The sequence below is a fragment of the Peromyscus eremicus genome, unplaced genomic scaffold (assembly GCF_949786415.1).
Source record: "Peromyscus eremicus unplaced genomic scaffold, PerEre_H2_v1 PerEre#2#chr22_unloc_1, whole genome shotgun sequence".
NCBI lineage: Eukaryota > Metazoa > Chordata > Mammalia > Rodentia > Cricetidae > Peromyscus > Peromyscus eremicus.
Genome location: NW_026734286.1, coordinates 7,673,807 through 7,695,307, shown reverse-complemented (window position 1 = coordinate 7,695,307; position 21,501 = coordinate 7,673,807). Strand labels below are relative to the sequence as shown.

The following is a 21,501-nucleotide window of genomic DNA, read 5'->3' as shown; positions in this document are numbered from 1 at the left end:
ATATGTGAAGACAGTACAATGCCATTTCTCCTTCTATAATTTTAAATAGATTGGTGAGTGCACAATTAGATGTTAAACATTTTGACTTTGATGACATTGGACTGGAAATAACAATTGCAGATCCTGGGGCTAGGAAGGAATTCATAAATCAAATTAGCTTTTTCACAGGCTATCCTAAGTCTTCTTCAAAGGAGTGGGTGCTGAGAATTGAACCTGATTCCTCAGGAAAAGCAGACATCTATCCATATTCCTTTTTTGGGCTTTTTTGAGATAGGATCACTCTATACACCGATAGCCATCCTGGAACTCAGTATCTGAGCCAGACTAGCCTGAAACTCAGAGAGATCCACTGTCTTTCTCTTCCAAGTGCTGGGAAGACATGATCCAGGTTAGAAATGTTTTTAAATAACCTGTCTTTGAATCAGACAATGCAAGAATTATACCAGACTTAAGAAGCATCTTTAAAAAAAAAAACAAAAAACAGTAGTTCTAGGAATTTCTCAATGAATTGATTTCAAATGATAAATCATTCCTGCTTCAAAAAAAATTTAACAGTTGCTGGATGGTGGTGGCATACACCTTTAACCCCTGTACTTGGGAAGCACATGAAGGTGGATATCTCTGAGATTGAGATCAGCCTAGTCTACAGAATAAGTTTCAGGACTACTAGGACTATACAGCTAAACCCTGTCTCCCAAAATTACTATGTATAAACAGCAGTGCCATGGTGTCCATGTACCACTCAGAGGACAACTTACATGTGTCTATTCTCTAGTTTCTCTATGTCAGTAGTAGAGATGAAACCAAGGCAGTCAAGTTTGACAATAAGTGCACTAACCTGGTGAGTGAACTCACTGGCCCTGATTTTAGTTTCAAAAATATTTATGTATGTGCTGGTGTGTGGGTGTGAATACAACCAAAGAATAGTAATCAGAAAAGAAAGCTGTGTGAGAAATGTGGGTCTTCCAGAGAATGAATTCTGGTCATCCTGCTTAGCAGTGACCACATTTAACCACTGATATTATTCTCTGGCATTCATTTGTGTATCTGAGAAAATGTAAAGAACAAATATTTAGTCCCCAGAATAAAATAACATAATCCAAACATAAAGGATGACAGCATAAATATTTTCATTTGCAAATAGGTTTTATTATTCAAATTATCCCATATTCTCATATTCTTGAAATACAATACGTCTAAGAGCTTTACCACATTAACTATATCCATAAAGTTTCTCTCCAGTATGACTTCTTTCATGCCTGTAAAGAGGATACTTCTGTACAAAGGCTTTACTACATTGACTACATTTATAGGGTTTCTCTCTAGTATGAATTCTTTCATGCCTGAGAAGAGCACTTTTACGGATAAAGGCTTTGCCATATTGATCACATTCATAGACTTTCTCTCCAGTATGACTTCTTTCATGTATTTGAATACAATTGTTCTGTGCAAAGGCTTTACCACATTGACTACATTCATAGTTTTTCACAAGTATGACCTCTTTCATGTATTTTACAATCATCTTTACGTAAAAAGGCTTTACCACATTGATTGCATTCATAAGGTCTCTCTCCAGTGTGACTTCTTTCATGCCTGTAAAGATGATACTTCTGTGCAAAGGCTTTACTACATTGACTACATTCATAGGGTTTCTCTCCAGTATGAATTCTTTCATGCCTGAGAAGAGCACCTTTATGGATAAAGGCTTTGCCACACTGATTACATTCATAGGGTCTCTCACCAGTATGACCTCTTTCGTGTATTTTACAATCAACTTTACGTAAAAAGGCTTTACCACAATGATTGCATCCATGACGTTTCTCTCCAGTATGACTTCCTTCATGTATTTTAAGATGACTTTTATATGCAAATGTTTTACCACACTGATTACATCCATAGGGTTTCTCTCCAGTATGATTTCTTTCATGCCTGCGAAGAACACTTTTATATGCAAAAGCTTTACCACACTGATTACATCCATAGGGTTTCTCTCCAGTATGACTTCTTTCATGTATTTGAAGCTCAAGTTTACGTACAAAGGCTTTACCACATTGACTGCATCCATAAGGTTTCTCTCCAGTATGACTTCTTTCATGTATTTGAAGGTAATATTTATATCCAAAGGCTTTATCACACTGTTTACATCCATAGGGTTTCTCTCCAGTATGGCTTCTTTCATGCCTGCGAAGAACACTTTTATATGCAAAGGCTTTACCACAGTGATTACAACCATAAGGTTTCTCTCCAGTATGACTTCTTTCATGTATTTGAAGGTAATATTTATGTCCAAAGGCTTTATCACATTGATTATATTCATAGGGTTTCTCTCCAATATGAATTCTTTCATGTCTGAGAAGATACTTCTTCAGTGCAAAGACTTTACCACATTGATTACATTTATGAGGTAACTCCCCAGTAGGAGTTTTTTCATGTATTAGAAGATAACTGGCATGTGCAATGGTGGTCTCACATTGATGATATCCATGCGTTTTCTCTCTAGTATGAGTTGTACATAATTGATTGAGACTGTGACATGGAAAGACTATAATACTTTGATTATATTCATAGTTTTTTACTTCCAAATGAGTTCTTTGGTGTACTTTTAAAGAGGAATCAGATTCAAATGTTTTATCATGTTGCTTACATTCATAAAGATCCTGTTGAGTATTGGTTATTTTTGTATCTTTGAAAATGATATACCTATAAAAAGAAGAAAAACAAACAAAAGGTTTTCAAATAACATTCACATAGTCTAACTTTTTATGCCTTATACAGATGTGGTGTAGGGATTAGGATTTCTCCATAATAGGGTCTTTGACTCTCATAAACTGCTCCTTTCACTAAACAAGGATTTGAGGAAAACTAGTATTAATAGAGAAGACTTGCTTGTAACAAGTCTTGGTCATAAACTAAACTCCTCATCAATGTGTATACCTTTTATAATAATTGATCGGTATGAAACTAAACAGATGGACAGTTCTACAACTTGCCTCTCATATGGCTATGATTAAAATTGTGACATCTATTTTGGAATTGTTTCCTTGTCTTGTTTCTTAAAGAAATGCCTTCAAAACAATTATTAGCTACCTGACATTAGAGTACATGGTATTGTGAGAATTTAATAATCATCACAAAACTGTGCTTATTTACACTGCTGCTTTTCATTACAAGTTCAGGGTACAATAACATTCTTCAGAGGTACATATGCTTCAGCTTGCACATAAAAATTACCTTCCATGTCTTCTAGAACTTTGACAATGTTCTTCAATATTCTGGTTTTTCCATTTGTAGCCTAAAATACAGTACCAGAAATATAATGATGTATTACCAGAAATTAGGCACAATGTAAATTACTATCTTCAGTGGACTTTAGGACAATGGCTAATTATTCATTGGATCCTTCCTCTTCCACAGTCAAAATCACAGAAGAGCACCAACCTCCAAAAAAGGCTTGTCCCCTTAAAAAGTGACAGAAAGCTCACATTCTTACCTATACAAGTGAGGTTCCAGTAGGTTTCCAGCATCACATCTTTGTAGAGACTCTTCTGGGAAGGATCCAGCAAGGCCCACTCTTCAGGAGTGAAGTTTACATGCACATCCTCATAGGTCACTGCATCCTAAAGTATCCCATATATGTACATAATAGAAATGGTGAGACTGACTGCATTGTAAATATACACTTCATTGAGAATATATTCTCATAATTCTGTATCAATGCATTCTATGACATGGGTCATAGCATTTCAAATGCAATCACCAACTCATTATAGAAGGAAACAGAAAAGGAGGATGCCTTCCATTTCTATGACCACCGAATAGAATATGGCATTGCAGGAGAAATGTCTAGTAATATATACAGAGAGACATGCAAACAGTTAGTAACACTATTTAGTATGCATCAGCAAAATTTTATCAAAATTATTAACTTCAAAGAGAATAGACAATATGGGTGTGATGGTGCATACATATAGCCCAAAACTTCAGGAGGCAGAGACACATGAAACTCTGTGATTTCCAAGCCAGTCTGGTCTATGTAGTGATTGCTATGACAGCCAAAGGTACATAATGAGACCCTGTCTCAAACAAACAAAAAATAGAAAGCACTTAGGGGCTCACTCGAAATTCCTCCATAGAATTAGAACATTCATTCCAGTTCTGTACTTGTCCATCATATACTGGAGTGACCCCTTTTAAACTGTAAGGCTAATAATTCCCAGGAATGAAGGCATTTTTAAGAAGTTACTGACTGACAAATCAAAGTAATCAAAAACATTAGTAAAGTAAATGCTGATCCAAAAGTCATAAAAAAAAAAAACCCTAAAGGGATGGAGTATATAAAGATGGGTCAACAAATAAGATTGTTTTTGTTGCTATTGAGGAGGACCAGAATCAATCCCCAGCACTCACTTGGAGGCTCCCAACCATTCCTAACTTCAGGTCAAGAGAATCCAATGCTCTCTTCTGACTTCAGTAAATACCAGGTAGACAAATAGTACATAGCCATGTATATATGCAAAAGATTCACAAATTTTTAAAATGTAAAAACATACACAATGGAAGGGACAGTGTTACTACACCTGCAATTCAGTGATTTAGGAGATCACTATCAGTTTCATGAATGTATGCATTCTTGGTGTAAAAAATGATACCCTCTACCATAGTTAAAAAGTCATGATGAGGGTAAAGTTCAGCATAAGAACAAATGCTTGAAATGCACAAAAATCTATTTTGATGAGCCAAAAATATAAACATGAAAATACCAGGCAAAAAATGGATTAGCAAGGAAAAGCAATTGCTTCCACTTTGCCTTACATTATTTAGAAATGGAGTTTCTAATGGTGGTGATGATGTAGCCACATGAAAAGGAAGAGGACTGCTCAGTTTCAACCACACAAAGAAGTGTGGTGAGGGTATGAACACTCAAAGCCCAACCCCAGAGACTACATTCCTCCTGAAAGGCTCCTCCTCCTCAGGGTTTCATAAGTCACCAATGAAGGCTACACACCAAAGACAAATGCTAAAATACAACATACTATCTGGAAAATTTTTCATTCAACCTTCCACATTTTGACATAGGTTATGACAGGCTCACAGTCAAACCATGATGCAAAATGCATTTAGTCTAATTTCAAAGATCCTCATATTATATAACAGTCCCAACACTGTTTAAATATCCAAAGTTTCTTCTGACACTCAATGTAACATGAATCTTAAAAGGTCTTATAATAAAAAACCCAGAGTGGGGTGAAAGATGAAAGATCAGAGAAGCAGAACAGCCAGACACTAGCTTACCTCTATGAAATCCTCAGCCTCAAGAGAGCAAGTTCCTTTTTCCTCACACTAATATACCTTTCTGTGTCCTGTCATTTTACTTAAAGACAGGTGTCACCACTGCCTGGTTCTGTTTCTTTCATGTAGCCCAGTGTGGCCTTGAACTCACAGAGATCCAGATGGATCTCTGCCTCCCAAGTGATAGGATTAAAGGTGTGTGCCACTACTGTCTGACCTCTATGTCTAATTTAGTGGTTGGCTCTGTCCTCTGATCACCAGGTAAGCTTTATTGGGGTACAGAATAAATCACCACAACTCAAGGCAATTGTTTGACTGTGACATCTTGTAATATCAAAACACAAACTATATCTCTCCAACACACAATGGCACAGAATACACATTTCTCTTTCAAAGTTTTAAGAAAAGATTGGACCAAAACAAGTCCAAAATCTTGCAGGGCAATCCTAAATCCTGCAGCTCTGTGTCAGACAATGGGATTTTATTTTCAAAGTGCTTACATGGCTCTTTCTCTCTGTAACTTCTCATATATCTCTGTCACTTCCACTTCCTACATGCAGTTGTCTCAAAGTTTTGGTATTTCAACATATTGTTACATCAAAATGGAATTGAGGCTTTATCTCATGGCTTCATGCAAGGAAGTCTCTCAGTCTCTCCATTGGGGCCTAGGAGCTCTAGACACAACACTAAGGCTGCAGGTTATTATTATCATTGAGACAAGGTGCCCTATAGCCCCAGGTGACATTGAATGCCATGTATAATCAAGACAGCCCTGAACTTGATCTTCCTTCCTTAATATCCAAGTCCTAGGACTATAGGCACAATCCAAACTCTGGGCTTTTGGGTTGCAGTTTCTTAGTGGTTACAGCAGAACTTCCTCATTCAATGACAGAAAGAAAATAAGGGACATGTGAGAGTTGACTATTCCTAGCAAAAGGAAAAACAGGTGCAATGTGATAATGTGCTTGACAACCAAAGCACTGAAGTATGGTTTAAGCAGTACCAACAGAGAGCTAGGAAAACCAGTGGACTTGGGAGGGGTTGATTTTGCATGGTCAATTATTACAAGGCTTTCAGTTTTGAGAATAAGCAGGTATACAGGAATATGACCTAAATTGCTGTTTAGATCTCTGGTGCTTTACACATGGCACAGTTAAAGAGCACTGCCTGCTCTTCTAGAGGACCCAGGTTTGATTCCCTGAAATCTCATGGTGAGTTCCAGAGGACTGAATGCCCTCTTCTGGCCTTCTCAGACTACAGATATGCACATGATACATGGACACACATGCAGCCAAACAGTCATACATAAAATAGCAAAAAATATTAATTTAAGGAAAAAAATCTGACTGTTGAGTTAAAACACAAATGTTTAGAGAACTAGAGAAATTAGGGGTAATTAGAATCAGAACAGTTTGGGTCAAAGGAATGCCTCAGTGCTTTTCAATACTTGATGCTCCTCCAAAGGACCTGGTTAGGTTCCCAGCACCCACATAGGGGCTCACAAACACCTTTAACGCCACTTCTAGGGGATCTGACTCTTTTCTGTTCTCTCTGGGCACCAGGGATACACACTATCCACAGGCATATAAGCAAGTAAAACATTCATACATAGAAAAATTATAATTAAATCCCATTTAAAAGAATAAAGGGCCTAAAGATGTAGCTTAGCTGGTAGCATACTTGTCTAGCATGCATGAAGCCCTGTAGATATAACCAACTGTCTTTTTTTTTTTTCTTTTTTTTTTTTTTTGGTTTTTCGAGACAGGGTTTCTCTGTGTAGCTTTGCGCCTTTCCTGGAACTCACTTGGTAGCCCAGGCTGGCCTCAAACTCACAGAGATCCGCCTGGCTCTGCCTCCCGAGTGCTGGGATTAAAGGCATGCACCACCACCGCCTGGCTCAACCGTCTTATTAAATAAGAAACACAGAACCAATGCAAAGAAGAAAGCCAAGAGGTCAGAGCTAAGAGCTAAAACCTTACCCTTCCTCCTGCGGTGATCCTACCTCTCTGAAAGAGAGCTACTTCCTGTGTTAATGTCTTTATATATACTTTCTGTTCTGCCTTCTCATTGGTTGTAAACCCAACCATATGACCGCCTCGTCACTGCCTGTCTGTAGACCTCCAGGTCTTCTATGGTTGGTATTGAGATTAAAGGCATGTATATCCAATGCTGGCTGTATCCCTGAACATACAGAGACTTACCTAGCTCTGCCTACCAAGTGCTGGGATTACAAGCGTATGCCACCACCGCCCAGCTTTCCTATGGCTTGCTAATAGCTCTGACCCCCGGGCAACTTTATTTATTAATATACAAATAACATTTTAGTACAAAATAAAATATCACCATGTTTCCCTTTTCTACTTTAATAAAAAGAAAAAAGGAAAAAGCTTATAACTAACGTAAGAAAAACTATATACAAAAGTACAATAACTATATACAATATATACAAGTAATAAATATCTAAACAATGTCTAGTCCATTTGTATTTGACAAATTCAGAGAAAATAATTCCATTATCTATCCTATTTTGGTAAGTCCAAAATGTATCTAATTCACTTTCTATCCTAATTAATCTTCAACTATAACTAACTAATCTTCAACTCCCTCAGAGACCCAAGAAGGAAATAATATTAGCTAACAAAAATAAAAACAGGAAGTACATGCAAGCAACTTCCAAAAAATTGTGAGTTGACAGAAACAGCCAGCTGCTTGGACAGTCATCTGAGGTTTCTCTGCAGTGTTGGGGCATCATCTTCAGCCTATAGGCTTAGCGTATCTGAAAGACTCACTTGTGAAGTAGGATGTACACAAGGTCAACAGTTCAACCTCACATTGGGTGAGAGCAGTCCATGTACCAGAAACACCTGAATTCCACTAGTGTCATGTCATGATTCAGGATTTTAAATTCTGGAAATTGTTAATGTTTTTTGAATTCAGCTGTCCATTCTTCTTGGCCATGTGTGTATGTGGCTTCATCTCAGCATCCCGTTCTTCTCCACATCCCTCTATTAAATGCCATTCAACTATTGAGAGGCATGAGCTTAATTATTCTTCAAGAATAACTGTTTCAGCTACAGTCCCATTGCACATCAGAAGCCATCGGCCCACTGCCCATTAAGCTGCCTTCGAAGAAAAGGGCACTGTACCTTTCCTGGATTGTGAAGGCCACTTCAGGGATGGTGTCATATTGTCCTGGCCTCAGAAGATGCCTTTTGATAAAGCCATAACCACACTTGTTTTGACAAGAATCAGTAGTCCTTTGTTTCATGTCCTGTCTGTCCTGTTTGTCAGTAGTTGATTCGGGGATACTTTGTTGTTCAGTGGCTAACTTTTGCCACAATGAAAGTTAACTCCAATTGCAGTTTTTTCAATGCCCATATTTTCTCTGAAGTAGATTGGTACTGCCAGGAGCTGACATGTCTCATAGTCATAACAAAAAAGAAAAAATTTTCTAAGTTATTAAAACATTTTAAATGCCATATTCTGTAGATCTCTGAAGGGTTTGAAGATGATCTGTCTATCTAAAATATATCTGCTCAATCTTGAAAACATACCTAATATGACTACAAGTTCTATTATAAGGTCTAACTACTAACTTTCATTTCTTTATATCCTAATAGTTGGTAATAATAACATTCAAGGATCAGAAAATTGCATTACATTGTTAAATGAACAGTATAAGTATAATTAGAAGTATACATATAGCATTTTCTAACAATATTGATTTCAATATATATAATTTGTATACAATATAAAACAATCCAATCCAATATAAAGTATTTACATTTTTCTTTTCTTTTCTTTCTTTTTTTTTCAAACAAGAACCGTAAATCTAATCTCCTTTGCTTAGCCCTTTTCCTAACCCTTGACAACAACTTGTAACCAACCCATAAAATATGGTGATATTTTATTTTGTACTAAAATGTTATTTGTATATTAATAAATAAAGTTGCCCGGGGGTCAGAGCTATTAGCAAGCCATAGGAAAGCTGGGCGGTGGTGGCATACGCTTGTAATCCCAGCACTTGGTAGGCAGAGCTAGGTAAGTCTCTGTATGTTCAGGGATACAGCCAGCATTGGATATACATGCCTTTAATCTCAATACCAACCATAGAAGACCTGGAGGTCTACAGACAGGCAGTGACGAGGCGGTCATGTGGTTGGGTTTACAACCAATGAGAAGGCAGAACAGAAAGTATATATAAAGACATTAACACAGGAAGTAGCTCTCTTTCAGAGAGGTAGGATCACCACAGGAGGAAGGGTAAGGTTTTAGCTCTTAGCTCTGACCTCTTGGCTTTTTTCTTTGCATTGGTTCTGTGTTTCTTATTTAATAAGACAGTTGGTTACATGTACATTTGGCGCCCAATGTGGGGCTCGACCCTGAGATTAAGAGTCTCATGCTCTACCGACTGAGCTAGCCGGGCAACTTTATTTATTAATAAACAAATAACATTTTAGTACAAAATAAAATATCACCATAAAGCCCTCAGTTCAATTCTTATTCCCTAAATGGGACAAGGATCAGGATACGTGTAAGCCTAGTTCTTGAAAGGTGGAGGTAGAAGGATCAGGAGTCTAAGATCATTCTTGGGGACATAGGAAATTTGTGGCCAGCCTGGGCTATATGAGACCCTACCACCTCAAGAAACAAGAGCACAAAAAGAACCACATAAGAATATTCCAGGAGAAAGAAGGGCAAAGGGTTTGGGATACATGTCACAGGAGCGTTTTGAAAGGCCACAAATCTTGACTAGGTATTGATTTCATTCATACTCAAAAGAAATGGCAACCTGGGTATGGGAACTGAATTCTGTCTTCTGCAAGCTCCATATGTGTCTGAGACATCAAACACTTGTGTCTGAGACATCTTTTCAGCCAGTGGAAACTGTTTCAGTGCAGTGCCTTCAATTTGTGAATGTTATTACTAGCATAAGACATGTACATGCTTATCTTAGAGGAAGATGACTTTTAGTATGCCTTAGCAATGGCTATATCTAAAGAAAACAGGAATTATTACCTATACATACATTGACTTGATATCTTAATCCCATCACAGGACCAAAATGTATTCTTTTTTCCTAGTGTACTGGATATATTTATGTGATTTATGTGTGTGATATGTGTGTCGGGGCAGGCACAGAGATTGAAGATCAGAGGACAACATTAAGGAGTCAGTTTCTCCTTTCCCCAAGGGTTCCTAGGAGCAAACCAAACTCACCAGGCTTGCATAGCAAGCTCTTTTCCAATGGAGCCAAGTCACCAGCACCATTTGGTTGAATTCTAACTCACAGATGGTCTCACTCTTAAACATACTTCTAATTTTTGTGGGCTTTTGACACAGGATCTCTTTGTAGCTCTAGCTGGCCTGGAACTCATTATTTGGACCAGGGTAGTCTTGAACTTTCTGTACCTGCCTCCAAAATACAAGGATGAAAGGTGTGAGCCCTCATGCTCAGCTAATTAAATGTACTGATTAAAACAAAATATAATACAGAGATATATGGCAATTTTTGAAGAAGAACAAAAATAAAGTGAAAGTGACAGATTAGCTTTAAAATCTTTTAACTCTAGCCAATGGAAAGGCTAACCATCTAGCAAGTAGAACCATTTGGCCTCCTATTGGCCTAGGAAAACTTTCCATTTTATTTCTTAATGACACACTGTAGAATTTGCAAAGAATATGCCCAAGTGAGATCTTGGTCTTATGAGGAAATTGTTTTGTTTTCAGAGACAAGGTCTAGACTGAAACTAATGTGATCCTCCTGCTTCAGCTTTTCAAGTCTTGGGATTACAAGTGTAAGTCTCCATGTCTGGCTGAAGGAAATTCTGTATAAAAGCTGATGCAGTGGCAGACTCTTTGCCTATCATGTGTGAAGCCCACTGGAAAAATAAATAACTAGTGTGGCCTCATTGCCCATCTAGTATGCCCATAAGCATATAAAACACATGTGAGGGTCTTCAAACCAAAATGAATTGAAAGACATGGGGAAGGACACTGCATAGTCAAAGGAATAATTCGACATGATGTTTCAATTACTAACATCTATTTGCTTGTTTGTAAAAGAAACACTACTGTAGCTTAAAAAGAATATTGTCCCACACACACTGAGAGTGGAAGACATCAATACCTCACTCTCACCCATGGACAGGTCATCCAGACAAAAACTAAACAGAGAAAAATACTGGAGATAACAGATATTATAAACCAAACGGACCTAACAGACATTTATATTTCACCCAAACACAAGAAAATACTGCTTCATCTCAGCACTGTAACAGGGCCCCAGACCTCAGCATAACTGACTCCATCACGGAAGTACCATTCAGATTATAAAACTCAGCACATATATAGCACCATCTGCCAAAAACCGAAACAAAGTTCTAATCCGTCTAAGTCCATAGTTATGGGAAAGTCTGTGAATGTACTAACCTTGCTTTTGAGCTTCTGGAGTTCTGCTTCTGGCTAACTGTTCTTGTTAACTGAAGTATGTCAACCCAAAACATGGTTTTTGTGCTAAAAAGCTCATGCTGAGAAAATCTTGATGCTATACTCAGATCCCAAATAGCCAGTGTAGTCCCAGGCCAGCTAATAAAGACTTTCTATTGGCTTAAATCTAGCAGTCCTCTGTGGTAAATACCCACAATATTTCTTGAAGTCTCACTGAGTTTCCAGAGACCAAACCTCAGGACATCAGGGGTTTCAGAGTCCCTTGAGAGGAACAAGAGTTTAATAGTCTGGAGACTGATGGGGGATGGCAACCTAAGATAGTCCATGTCCCCAGGTGTCTTAATTAGGATTTTATTGCTGTGAAGAGACACCATGACCATAGCAACTCTTATAAAGGAAAACAGTTCATTGGGGCTGGCTTACATTTCAGAGGTTTAGTCCATTATCATCAGAGCACGAAGCATGGTGTGATACAAGCAGACATGGTGCTGGAGTGTAGGGCCCTGGTCTCCTCCCATATTGAGTAAAGCCGTTGCCTGCTTGCTGACCTTGACCAGATGTCCTCCCTTTGCTAATTCCCTGCCGGTATCCACCCTCCTGAACACTTAAGGGAAGTTCCTTGTTTGTGTATCCTGCATATTGGGCGTTAACAGCTTAGATGCAAGAATGTAAACATCAATAGCGAACTTCTGCCCTCTGGGGTTCTCCCATTGTGCTGTAAGCCTGTATTTAAGGTTTCCTCCCGCTTTCAATAAACGGCATTCGGCATTCTGCTGAGGCGAATGACCTGCTGTCTTTTGTCTCTGTTTTTCGATCCACAGCTCCTCACTCGAACATTGAAACTGGTATCGGTAATGCGGGCGTTATTGCTACACTGGAGAAGTAGTTGAGAATTCTATATCTTGATTCACAGGCAGCAGCAGGAGATCGAGACACACAGATCTCAAAGTCTGCCTCCACCATGATACAGTTACTCAAACAGGGCCAGACCTCCTACTAGTGCCATTCCTTATGGGCCAAGCATTCAAAGATACAAGTCTATGGAGGTCAATCCTACTCAAATCACTACATTCCCTGGCCCCTATAAGCTGGTAGCCACATAATAATACAGAAATGCATTCAGTCCAACTTCAGACGTCCCCAGCATCTATAACAGTTTTAAACTTGTTTAAAAATCCAAAGTTCAAATTCTCTTCTGAAATGTATAGACTCTCTTAACTATAATCTCTTATAAAATCAAATTTAAAAAGCAGATCACATACTTCCAACATATAATGGTACAGGATATACATTATGATTCCAATACGCAGGAAGGGGAGCACAGTTAGGAAATACTAGACCAAAGCAAGACTAAAAACAAGCTGGGCAAACTCCAAACTCTGAATCTCCATGTCTGATTTCAAAATACTCCTCCCTTCTCGAACTCTTTTCAGCTTTGTTGACCATAACAAACTTCTTTCTTCCTTTTTTTTTTTTTTAAGATTTATTTTATTTATTATGTACACAGGCCAGAAGAGGGCACCAGATCTTATTCCAAATGACTGTGAGCCTCCATGTAGTTGCTGGGAATTGAACTTGGGACCTCTGGAAGAACAGCCAGTGCTCTTAACCACTGAGCCATCTCTCCAGCCCTTCTTTCTTTTGAGTTGGTTCTACTCCCTACTTTTTATACATACCCATTCCAGGTCAGTAAAAGTGTTCCCCACCCAGACAAAACCTACTCAAATAATAGCTTAAAAATCTCTAAGAACTAGCCCCTGATTTGGCATCCTCCCAGGAATGGGGTCCAACAATGAGCTGGCTTTCACAGCCAAATCTCCCAATTAATAGTTAAAGCTGTAGATATAGATTGAAAACTTCACTGTGCATATACACCTTAGCGTTCTGGTCAAGTAAAAAGAATAAACAAGACATAAAACAACAACAACAACAAACTCTCATTGGAGTCTACCTTCCCTTGCTTTGCTTCTGCCAGCTTCGCCCCATGTAGGGAGGGATTTCCCCCTATAAGATTATGTCTGAAAAACCTCCCCCACTGCTTCCCAACAGTTGGCAGAGACCAACAGTTGGCCAAACTCTCTAACCATTATTTTCTCATATCACTACAGGCACTTCAGTCCATAAAGGCTATTCAATGGACTATCCTAGAGACCCAGTTGACCTCCAAGTAAACCATCAGATTTCCTTCATTTCAGTCCAATGATTGAGCTAGTTTTTATACATACCATAGCTGGGTCAAGCAAATAGCCAAAGGGTCACTGGAACTAATCTGGAACAGACCCTACATGGCAATTCTCTCCACTCCTATGGCAGTAAAGATAGCTGGTATTACACCATGGATCCACAACACCCAGCTCAAAAGTGGAAGATAAGGATGCTGCCAAATGGACTGTCTCTGGACTATGAGTCAATTAAAAGTAGGTTTCATTGGGTCCCCAAGTCCTCCCACTCCCTGTCCCTCTAAATTCTCCTGAGTTTTACTTTTGGTATGAATACAGGGTTGTGATCCAACCCCCAATGCCCTTAGGTCTGGACCAGGGAACTAAGAAGGACAAATACAGGGAAGGTAATACCTAAGGTAACTACAGACCTGCAATCCCTATTGATTTTGGCCTTTGCTCATTGATGCCCACTTTAAATGTCTGGTTGTATTAGAGAAAGGAAATTTAAAGATATGGAGATTTATCTTTTGAAATGGAAATGCAGAGTTTGAAATTCTGTGTGTGTACAGTGGCTGGGCCCCCTGGTTGCCAGAAATAAGATAGTTTCAATTGCAAAAACTGGGTTTATGAAACTAAGAAATTTTTTGTAAAGATTTGGGCCTATGGGAAACAGAAAATACTTGTAGAATCAGACCCTATACCACAGGAAGTGACCCTGAATATGGACTTAATCATTCCCAGCCAGAAATCAGCCAAGACTTCTGGTTATACTTAGACACCTTGCCCCCTTACTAACCAGACTGTCAGCCCATTGACAGACAAACCTCACTGTGACTGGGGGCAGCCCAAATTAATGTTCTACTTTATCAGTTAATACATCTGGATAACCATACTACTGAGCCCCTGAGACTGCTTTGTGGGCATGTACCAATGGTTTGACTAAATGTGCCTCTTCTGATGCTTTCCAAACTAAGTAGAACATTTGATCATGACCTGATGGTGTTAAAAGTTTCCATTTCTGAATTAAAACAAGTTAGATTCCCTTACAAAAATGATCTTACAAAATTCAAAAGGCTTAGAAAAACATCTACACTTGTTTCTATGCTGATTTTCAGGAGTAATTTTTAAAAATATTGCCATGGTTAGGGAAATAATTGATACCTGCCTCCATTCTCTTAGTTTCCTCTTGTATAATATTAAAAGGACCAGCCTTAATATTATACTACCCAGGGGCTCAGGAGAGAAAACTACAAATGGTGAGAACTATTTTCAAGAAATAGAATCTCAGCACACCGAGCTCTTTAGTCCATTTGCTTATTCCTCTGAGATAAAATATGTTCTCGTGCCTAGCTCCTTTCTTGCCTGATTTCTCTCTACCTTTATCTACTGTTCCCTCTGAGTTCTATCTTAATTCTCTCATCTTAATTCTGCATCATCTAGGTCCTTATCTCATTCTTACCCAGCTAGTACTTCCCCATCTGGCTCTTCCTCATCTTCCATCTCATCCACACGTTCTCTCTGGTCAAAATCCTCCTTATCCCTCTCCATTCTCCATCCTCAAGTTCTCCTTATACCTCAGTCCTCTCAAGTCTCTGAGGTGTTCAGTTATAAACCAAGCAATAGCGATCCTTTGCCAGAGCAAGGTCACCAGGCTTGAATTCTTTTGGGGTCATAAAGGTAGGTAAGAATTTTCCTCAGGCAGTGGCCATCAGGCTCTCTTTTACAACCCAAAATGGGAGTGGTAAAAGAGGAGCTCAACTGAGTGCTAATGACAGTATATCAGAAAGGGGATCTACGTGCTCAATCTACATTCCTAGAAGTGGTTAGGTAAGAAGTTAGGGGTCCATTAGTAAGGATGTATAAGAAAGGAGGTGCTGTGGGATGGTCTGTATGTCAAATCTGTTGCTCTGATTGGTCAATAAATAAAACACTGATTGGCCAGTGGCCAGGCAGGAAGTATAGGCGGGACTAACAGAAAGGAGAATTGAGAGAACAGGAAGGCAGAGAGAGACTCTGCCAGCCACCGCCAGGACAAGCAGCATGTAAAGATGCCAGTAAGCCACGAGCCATGTGGCAAGGTATAGATTTATAGAAATGGGTTAATTTAAGATATAAGAACAGTTAGCAAGAAGTCTGCCACGGCCATACAGTTTATAAGTAATATAAGCGTCGGAGTGATTATTTTATACGTGGGTTGTGGGACTACGGTGCTTGGTGGGACCTGGGGAGAAGCTCTCCAGCAACAAGGAGGGTCTCACCCTAAATTGCACAAGAAATAAAGCTATCCTCCTGACCTAGGAGACAGGTGTTGTTTCATTTGGCCTTGGATGCTTGACAGGTATTTTAGATAAATACACTGTTAGGAGTTCTATGAAGCATGCATAGCATTACAAGAAAATCACTGTCGGAACCAGCTAATATACATACAAAAGCTAAAATAATCACCAAGACTTCTTAAGCCATGGCTTGACCTTTGGAGAAGTCTGACTTTCCCAAGTAATAGCTTTTGTGATAGTAGCTGAATTCTATTATGTTTTCCTGCGACTTTGTAGCAGTCCCCTGGCTAACTACTCTACTATCATTACTGACTGGGCCTTTAATTATCATTCTGATTGGCTTAATGGTGGGGCCCTGCATTTTAAACTAATACAGGATTATTCCCTGATCTGACTCATTGACTAAATCCAGTGGAGAATTTAACTGGTCCCAGACCTCAGGAGATCCCCAGACCTTAGCACTAGTGACTCCATGATGTAAGTGCTACTCAGGCTGTAAAACAGCATGCAGACAGCACCACTTGCTAAATATAAAAATAAAGGCCTGCCGGGCGGTGGTGGTGCACACCTTTAATCCCAGCACTTGGGAGGCAGAGGCAGGAGGATCTTTGTGAGTTTGAGGCCAGCCTGGTCTACAGAGCGAGATCCAGGAAAGGCATAAAGCTACACAGAGAAACCCTGTCTCAAAAAAACAAACAAAATAATAATAATAATAATAATAATAATAATAAATAAAAAATAAAAATAAAGGCCTAATCCATCAAAGTCCATAGTTATGGGAAGTTTCTAAATGTACTAACCTTACTTTTTAGTCTGTAGTCCTGTTTCTGATTAACTGTGCTTGTTAACTGAAAAGTCAACCCAGAACATGGTTTTTGTGCTTAAAAGCTCATCCTGAAAAAAGGCTCAGGGCTACACTAGGCTACAGAACACCCAGTGTAGTTGCAGGACAGCTAATAAAGACTTTCTGTTATCTTAAACCCAGAAGTCTTCCCTGATGAACATCTACAACAAACACCTCATGGAACTTTCTACAAAATTGATCACATAATGAGATACCAAGCAAGTCTCATCAGATACAAAAAGAAGTGATATAACTCCCTGCATCCTATCAGAGCACAACAGCTTAAAGCTGGATATTAACAGCAGAAATATCAGAAAACTGACAAATTCTTGGAACATGAACACCTTTCTAATGAATGAAAACTGGGGAAAGATAAAATAAATAAAACACTTTCTAGAAATAAACACATGACAGATTAAATGTTTTCTCAAGAAACCAGCCCACTACTCTTTCATTCAGCCTTACTTGATTTCTCAGGACCTGTACAGAATACAGAGAGATAATGTGCCAAAACATTACACAAACAACCTGACTTAGTGACTGCTCTATTACTATGAAGAAATGCAATAACAAAGGCAACTCTTATACTGGAAGGCTTTTAATTTGGGGATTGATTGCAGTGACAGAGGGTTAGTCCATTATCATCTTCAAAGGAAGGTTCAGTGGGCAGGCATGGGACTAAGTGTTAAATCCTAATACAGAGGCAGGCAGCTAGAAAGAAACACTTGCCTTGCACTAGTCTTTTGAAACCTCAAAGCCCACCTACAATGACACATCTATACAAATAAGACACACCTACTCGCACAAGGGAACACCTAATTTTATACAGTTACTCCCTTTAATTGGGAGTCAAGCATTTCAAGATAGGAGCCTGAGGGTGCTGAGGAAATATAAAACATGACAGAATATAACCTAAGAAGAAAAGAAATTAAGGAAGACAGAGAGGGGGAGACAGAAGGAGAGAGAAAGAGGACGAGAGAAAAGAGGACACAAACACAGAGAAAATACTTCCTCCTGGTAGGGAGAACCAACTCCTTTGTCTTGGCAATAGGCTTCATTAGTATAACTTTCCCTACACCATCTACAAAGAGGTTAAACAATTCAAGTCTCCAAACTCAAGTTTCAGTCTCTATCTTTTCTCTGTGTGCATGGCATTAACCCTTGTTTCCCTCCATACCTAGTTCCCTCAGAGAACCTGGGAAACCTTGGATCAGGTCTGTTGAAAGCTGTAAAGGCAGTCTCTTAAGTGTGACTGTTGTACATGATGACATCCAGAAGCTGTATTTCTAACTGGGTAGAAGTGCCACACAAGGCTATAAGGTTTTAAATTTGATTTAACTATATTAACAAGTTGAAATCAAAAAGTCTAAAATGCCAGACAACATAGAGAGTCAGAACTCTCTGATCATATCCCAGACCAGACTCAATTGGGACAAAATGGGGACCAAGCAACACCTTGTGTCTGGGGACTGAGGAGAGAGTGAAAGACCTGGATGACAGCAATTGGCTTCCACAGTACAATCTTTGTGGTAAGACTCAACTGTCTCTGCTCAATATCATGGAAATCTTTCTTCTGTTCCTTAGCTATGTGGGGCCAACCTGCCTATGCCATAGGTACCATCTCCTCCTACATTCACGATAATAGAACAAAGGTGTCTTTTTAAAGGAAAGGGTGTAACTGTGAACATTTAACCTTTGAGAAGTGGGGATTCCACTGGAACTTGTGCCTGATGTAGGATGGGCTTGCCTTAGGAGAGAGCTGGGCTAACCTTGAGGAGAAAGCAAATGTCTCCAATCCCAGGACTCGGGAAGCAGGGGCAGAGGAATCTCTGTGAGTGAATTCGAGGCCAGCCTGTCTACCAAGTGAGTTCCAAGACAGCCAGAGCTGTTACACAAAGAAACCATGTCTCTAGGGCTAGGGAGACTAAAAATTTATGCTACCAACAATAGAAATTGGATTAGAAATGGCTACACAGAGAAACCCTGTCTCAAAAAAAAAAAAAAAGACTGTGCTGTCTGGGAAAGAATAAAGAGATCAACAGAACATGAGAGGAAAACTTAGAAATAAAAACACAATAAATATAGAGTCAAATGAGACACGAGGCCAAGAAATCCAGTAAGTCAGCCCTTACTGTCACAGGCAAATGGACCACCCTGGCATCTACATGCAAATGTGTTAATGACACAGACTTTACGCCCTGCACAGAATTAACTGCAAACGGATCCTACATCTGCATGTTCAGTGCCAAGTGCAGAACTTCTAGAAGACACTAGAGTGACCAGGGCTCTGCAAATGAGCAAATCTGCCTTCCCTGGCCACAGTTTTTACTGAATGAAATGAAAAAATGATCACCATAGGATATTTCCACACAAAGGCTCACACGCCCCCATGCTCTGAGAGGCGCAAACCGCAGCGCTAAATCACTCCCAGGTCCTGCTTTTGCCGGAAAGTTGCAGGGACCTCAGGGGACCAAAGGGAATCACTCCGGACACCGCGTCCTGACGCCATGTCCACAGCCCCGGGGGAACCCACACTGTCTCCCGAGGCTTCTCCCCACGAGGGACGGCAGCCCCTCACTCACCATGGCGGATTCCGAGTTCACCCGCTCTTCTCACGGCTCCCAGCAGCCAGTCGCAGCCCAGCACACAGAACAGGAGACCCGCCCTTAACCGCTGAGCCACAGATCATGCAGCAGGGCTGGTCGGAAGTGCCCACCCCATTCTGATTGGCAGTCCATCTGGAGGTCCTGACTGGCTACTGAGGCCTGAGTGATCTAAACAGCTCTCTTAGGGACAAAGTACTGTGAAGTCAGAGAGCCCAATGATTGGCAACCCTGGCTTTCACCCTAGGCACAGAACTACCCCAGACCTGCAGAGATTGGCATTGCAGCAGAACTTGGGGCTGGACTGCAAAGTCTTCCCTGAACTATTCCTGCACTCAGGAGGACTCTTTTCTGGGGTTTTGCTATGAACTGAGAAAGGACAAAGGAAACCTGCCACTTTCTGGACTAGCAATACCTGGGGCAAGCTGTGCGAAAAGTGCTATGATTTTCACTTTTGTAAAAAGAAAGTTTAATTTAAAAAATTATGCACTCTCTTAAACTGTTATTCTGTAGAAAAGGCCATATCAGTGTAAATACAGGATTTAGAGAAGTAAACCCTACGGGATCAGAGTGAGCTTTTTACTCATCATTACTCTTGGAGTTCACATGGGTCTTGGCCTTTGTCCCAAGTCCACTGTCCACTTTTTGACACCCTGTCTGGAATCTGTGACGGTGCTGAAGCAGCAGCCAGCAGCAGTGGCAATGGCATGAAGAATCCCTGTCCAGCTGCTTTACTGCTGTGCTCCACTGCTCTGTGGAGGAATTTTATCCTGTGTCCTGCCTGCAGGCCTTCCACTGAGGGTTCTTTAAAGCCACACGAACACTTGACTGGCAGGTTCAGTCTGGGTCACTATAGTAGATTTCTGGCTCAGGTGATCTACTTTGCCAGGGCTACTCATTTGTACCTGACCTTGGGAAACAGCAGGTGGAGTCACGTGCTAATGCTGATTGTAGAATGTATGGATGTTGGGGGCACAGAGGTCCTTGTACTCACAGAGAAGCAGTAACAGAACCAGGAAGTTAATCATACATGGGTGTTTGCTCATTGGAGGAGATACAAATCAAATAACTGAATTCCATCCAGAAGACTAAGAGTGGATTTTGTTAATGACCTTTTAGCTATCTGTGAAGCAGAACTCACCCACTTTTTGCTGTAGCAGCAGACCTTACCAATATTCTCCAGAATGATTGTCCATAGTTACAGGACAGTCTCTAAATGCACTAACCTTGCTTTTTACCTCCTACAGTTTCACTTCAGGCCAACTGTTCTTGTTAACTGAAGTATGTCAACCCAAAACATGGTTTTTATGTTGAAAAGCTCATCCTAAAAGAGATGTGGTACTACACTGTGGTCCTGAATATTCAGTATAGTCCCAGCCTGGCTTATAAAGACTTTCTATTGCCTTAAACCTATGCCTGAGCAGTCCTTTTTGGTGAATACAATTCTGGAGATGCCACTGAGTTCCCAAAGACCAGACTGAAGAACACCAGGGGCTCAGAGCCCCTTGGAGGGAAGAGGAGTGCAGTGGTCAGGTGACTACTAAGGGGTACACAAACTGAGATATTCCAGGTTCACAGGTGTAGCGAGCACATACCCCAGTTACAGGGGAGGAATAACCACTCTTGATTCAGACTTGGTATAACACTCATTTATTCACACAGTAAGATTACAAGCAATATTCATCCTGTCTTCCAAATGGAAACAGGAGTACCTCTCCGGGTATACAGGTCCGGACTCGCCACGTCTGTTCCTCTGGATCTTGGGTCAGCCTTCCTCAGGTCAGCCACGTCTGCACTGGGGACAGGATCTCACATCTCTGGCAGAGGAGAGTCGTCTCGCACGAGGGCCTGACGAGCTCTGTTGGTCAGATCTGAGG

At 40.1% G+C, this 21,501-nt stretch overlaps 1 protein-coding gene across 1 annotated transcript; it reads right to left on the bottom strand.

Annotated features, from left to right (window-relative positions):
• Positions 1 to 1,127: 1,127 nt before the first annotated feature.
• On the bottom strand, positions 1,128 to 19,530 carry LOC131900443 (zinc finger protein OZF-like). The gene is made up of 4 exons (XM_059251655.1): positions 19,447 to 19,530; positions 3,491 to 3,617; positions 3,232 to 3,292; positions 1,128 to 2,700 (listed from the first exon to the last, which is right to left on the bottom strand). Exons 1-4 carry the CDS (start codon positions 19,528 to 19,530, stop codon positions 1,476 to 1,478), a joined length of 1,497 nt encoding a protein of 498 aa, XP_059107638.1. The 3' UTR covers positions 1,128 to 1,475.
• Positions 19,531 to 21,501: the final 1,971 nt, after the last annotated feature.

Coding starts and splice junctions, on each gene's coding strand:
- LOC131900443 (XM_059251655.1), bottom strand. CDS start 19,530: ATGGCGTCAGGACGCGGTGTCCGGAGTGATTCCCTTTGGTCCCCTGAG. Junction 3,618..19,446: donor GGCAAAAGCAGGACCTGGGA/GTGATTTAGCGC, acceptor GGGATACTTTAG/GATGCAGTGACCTATGAGGA. Junction 3,293..3,490: donor CTGGAACCTCACTTGTATAG/GTAAGAATGTGA, acceptor ACTGTATTTTAG/GCTACAAATGGAAAAACCAG.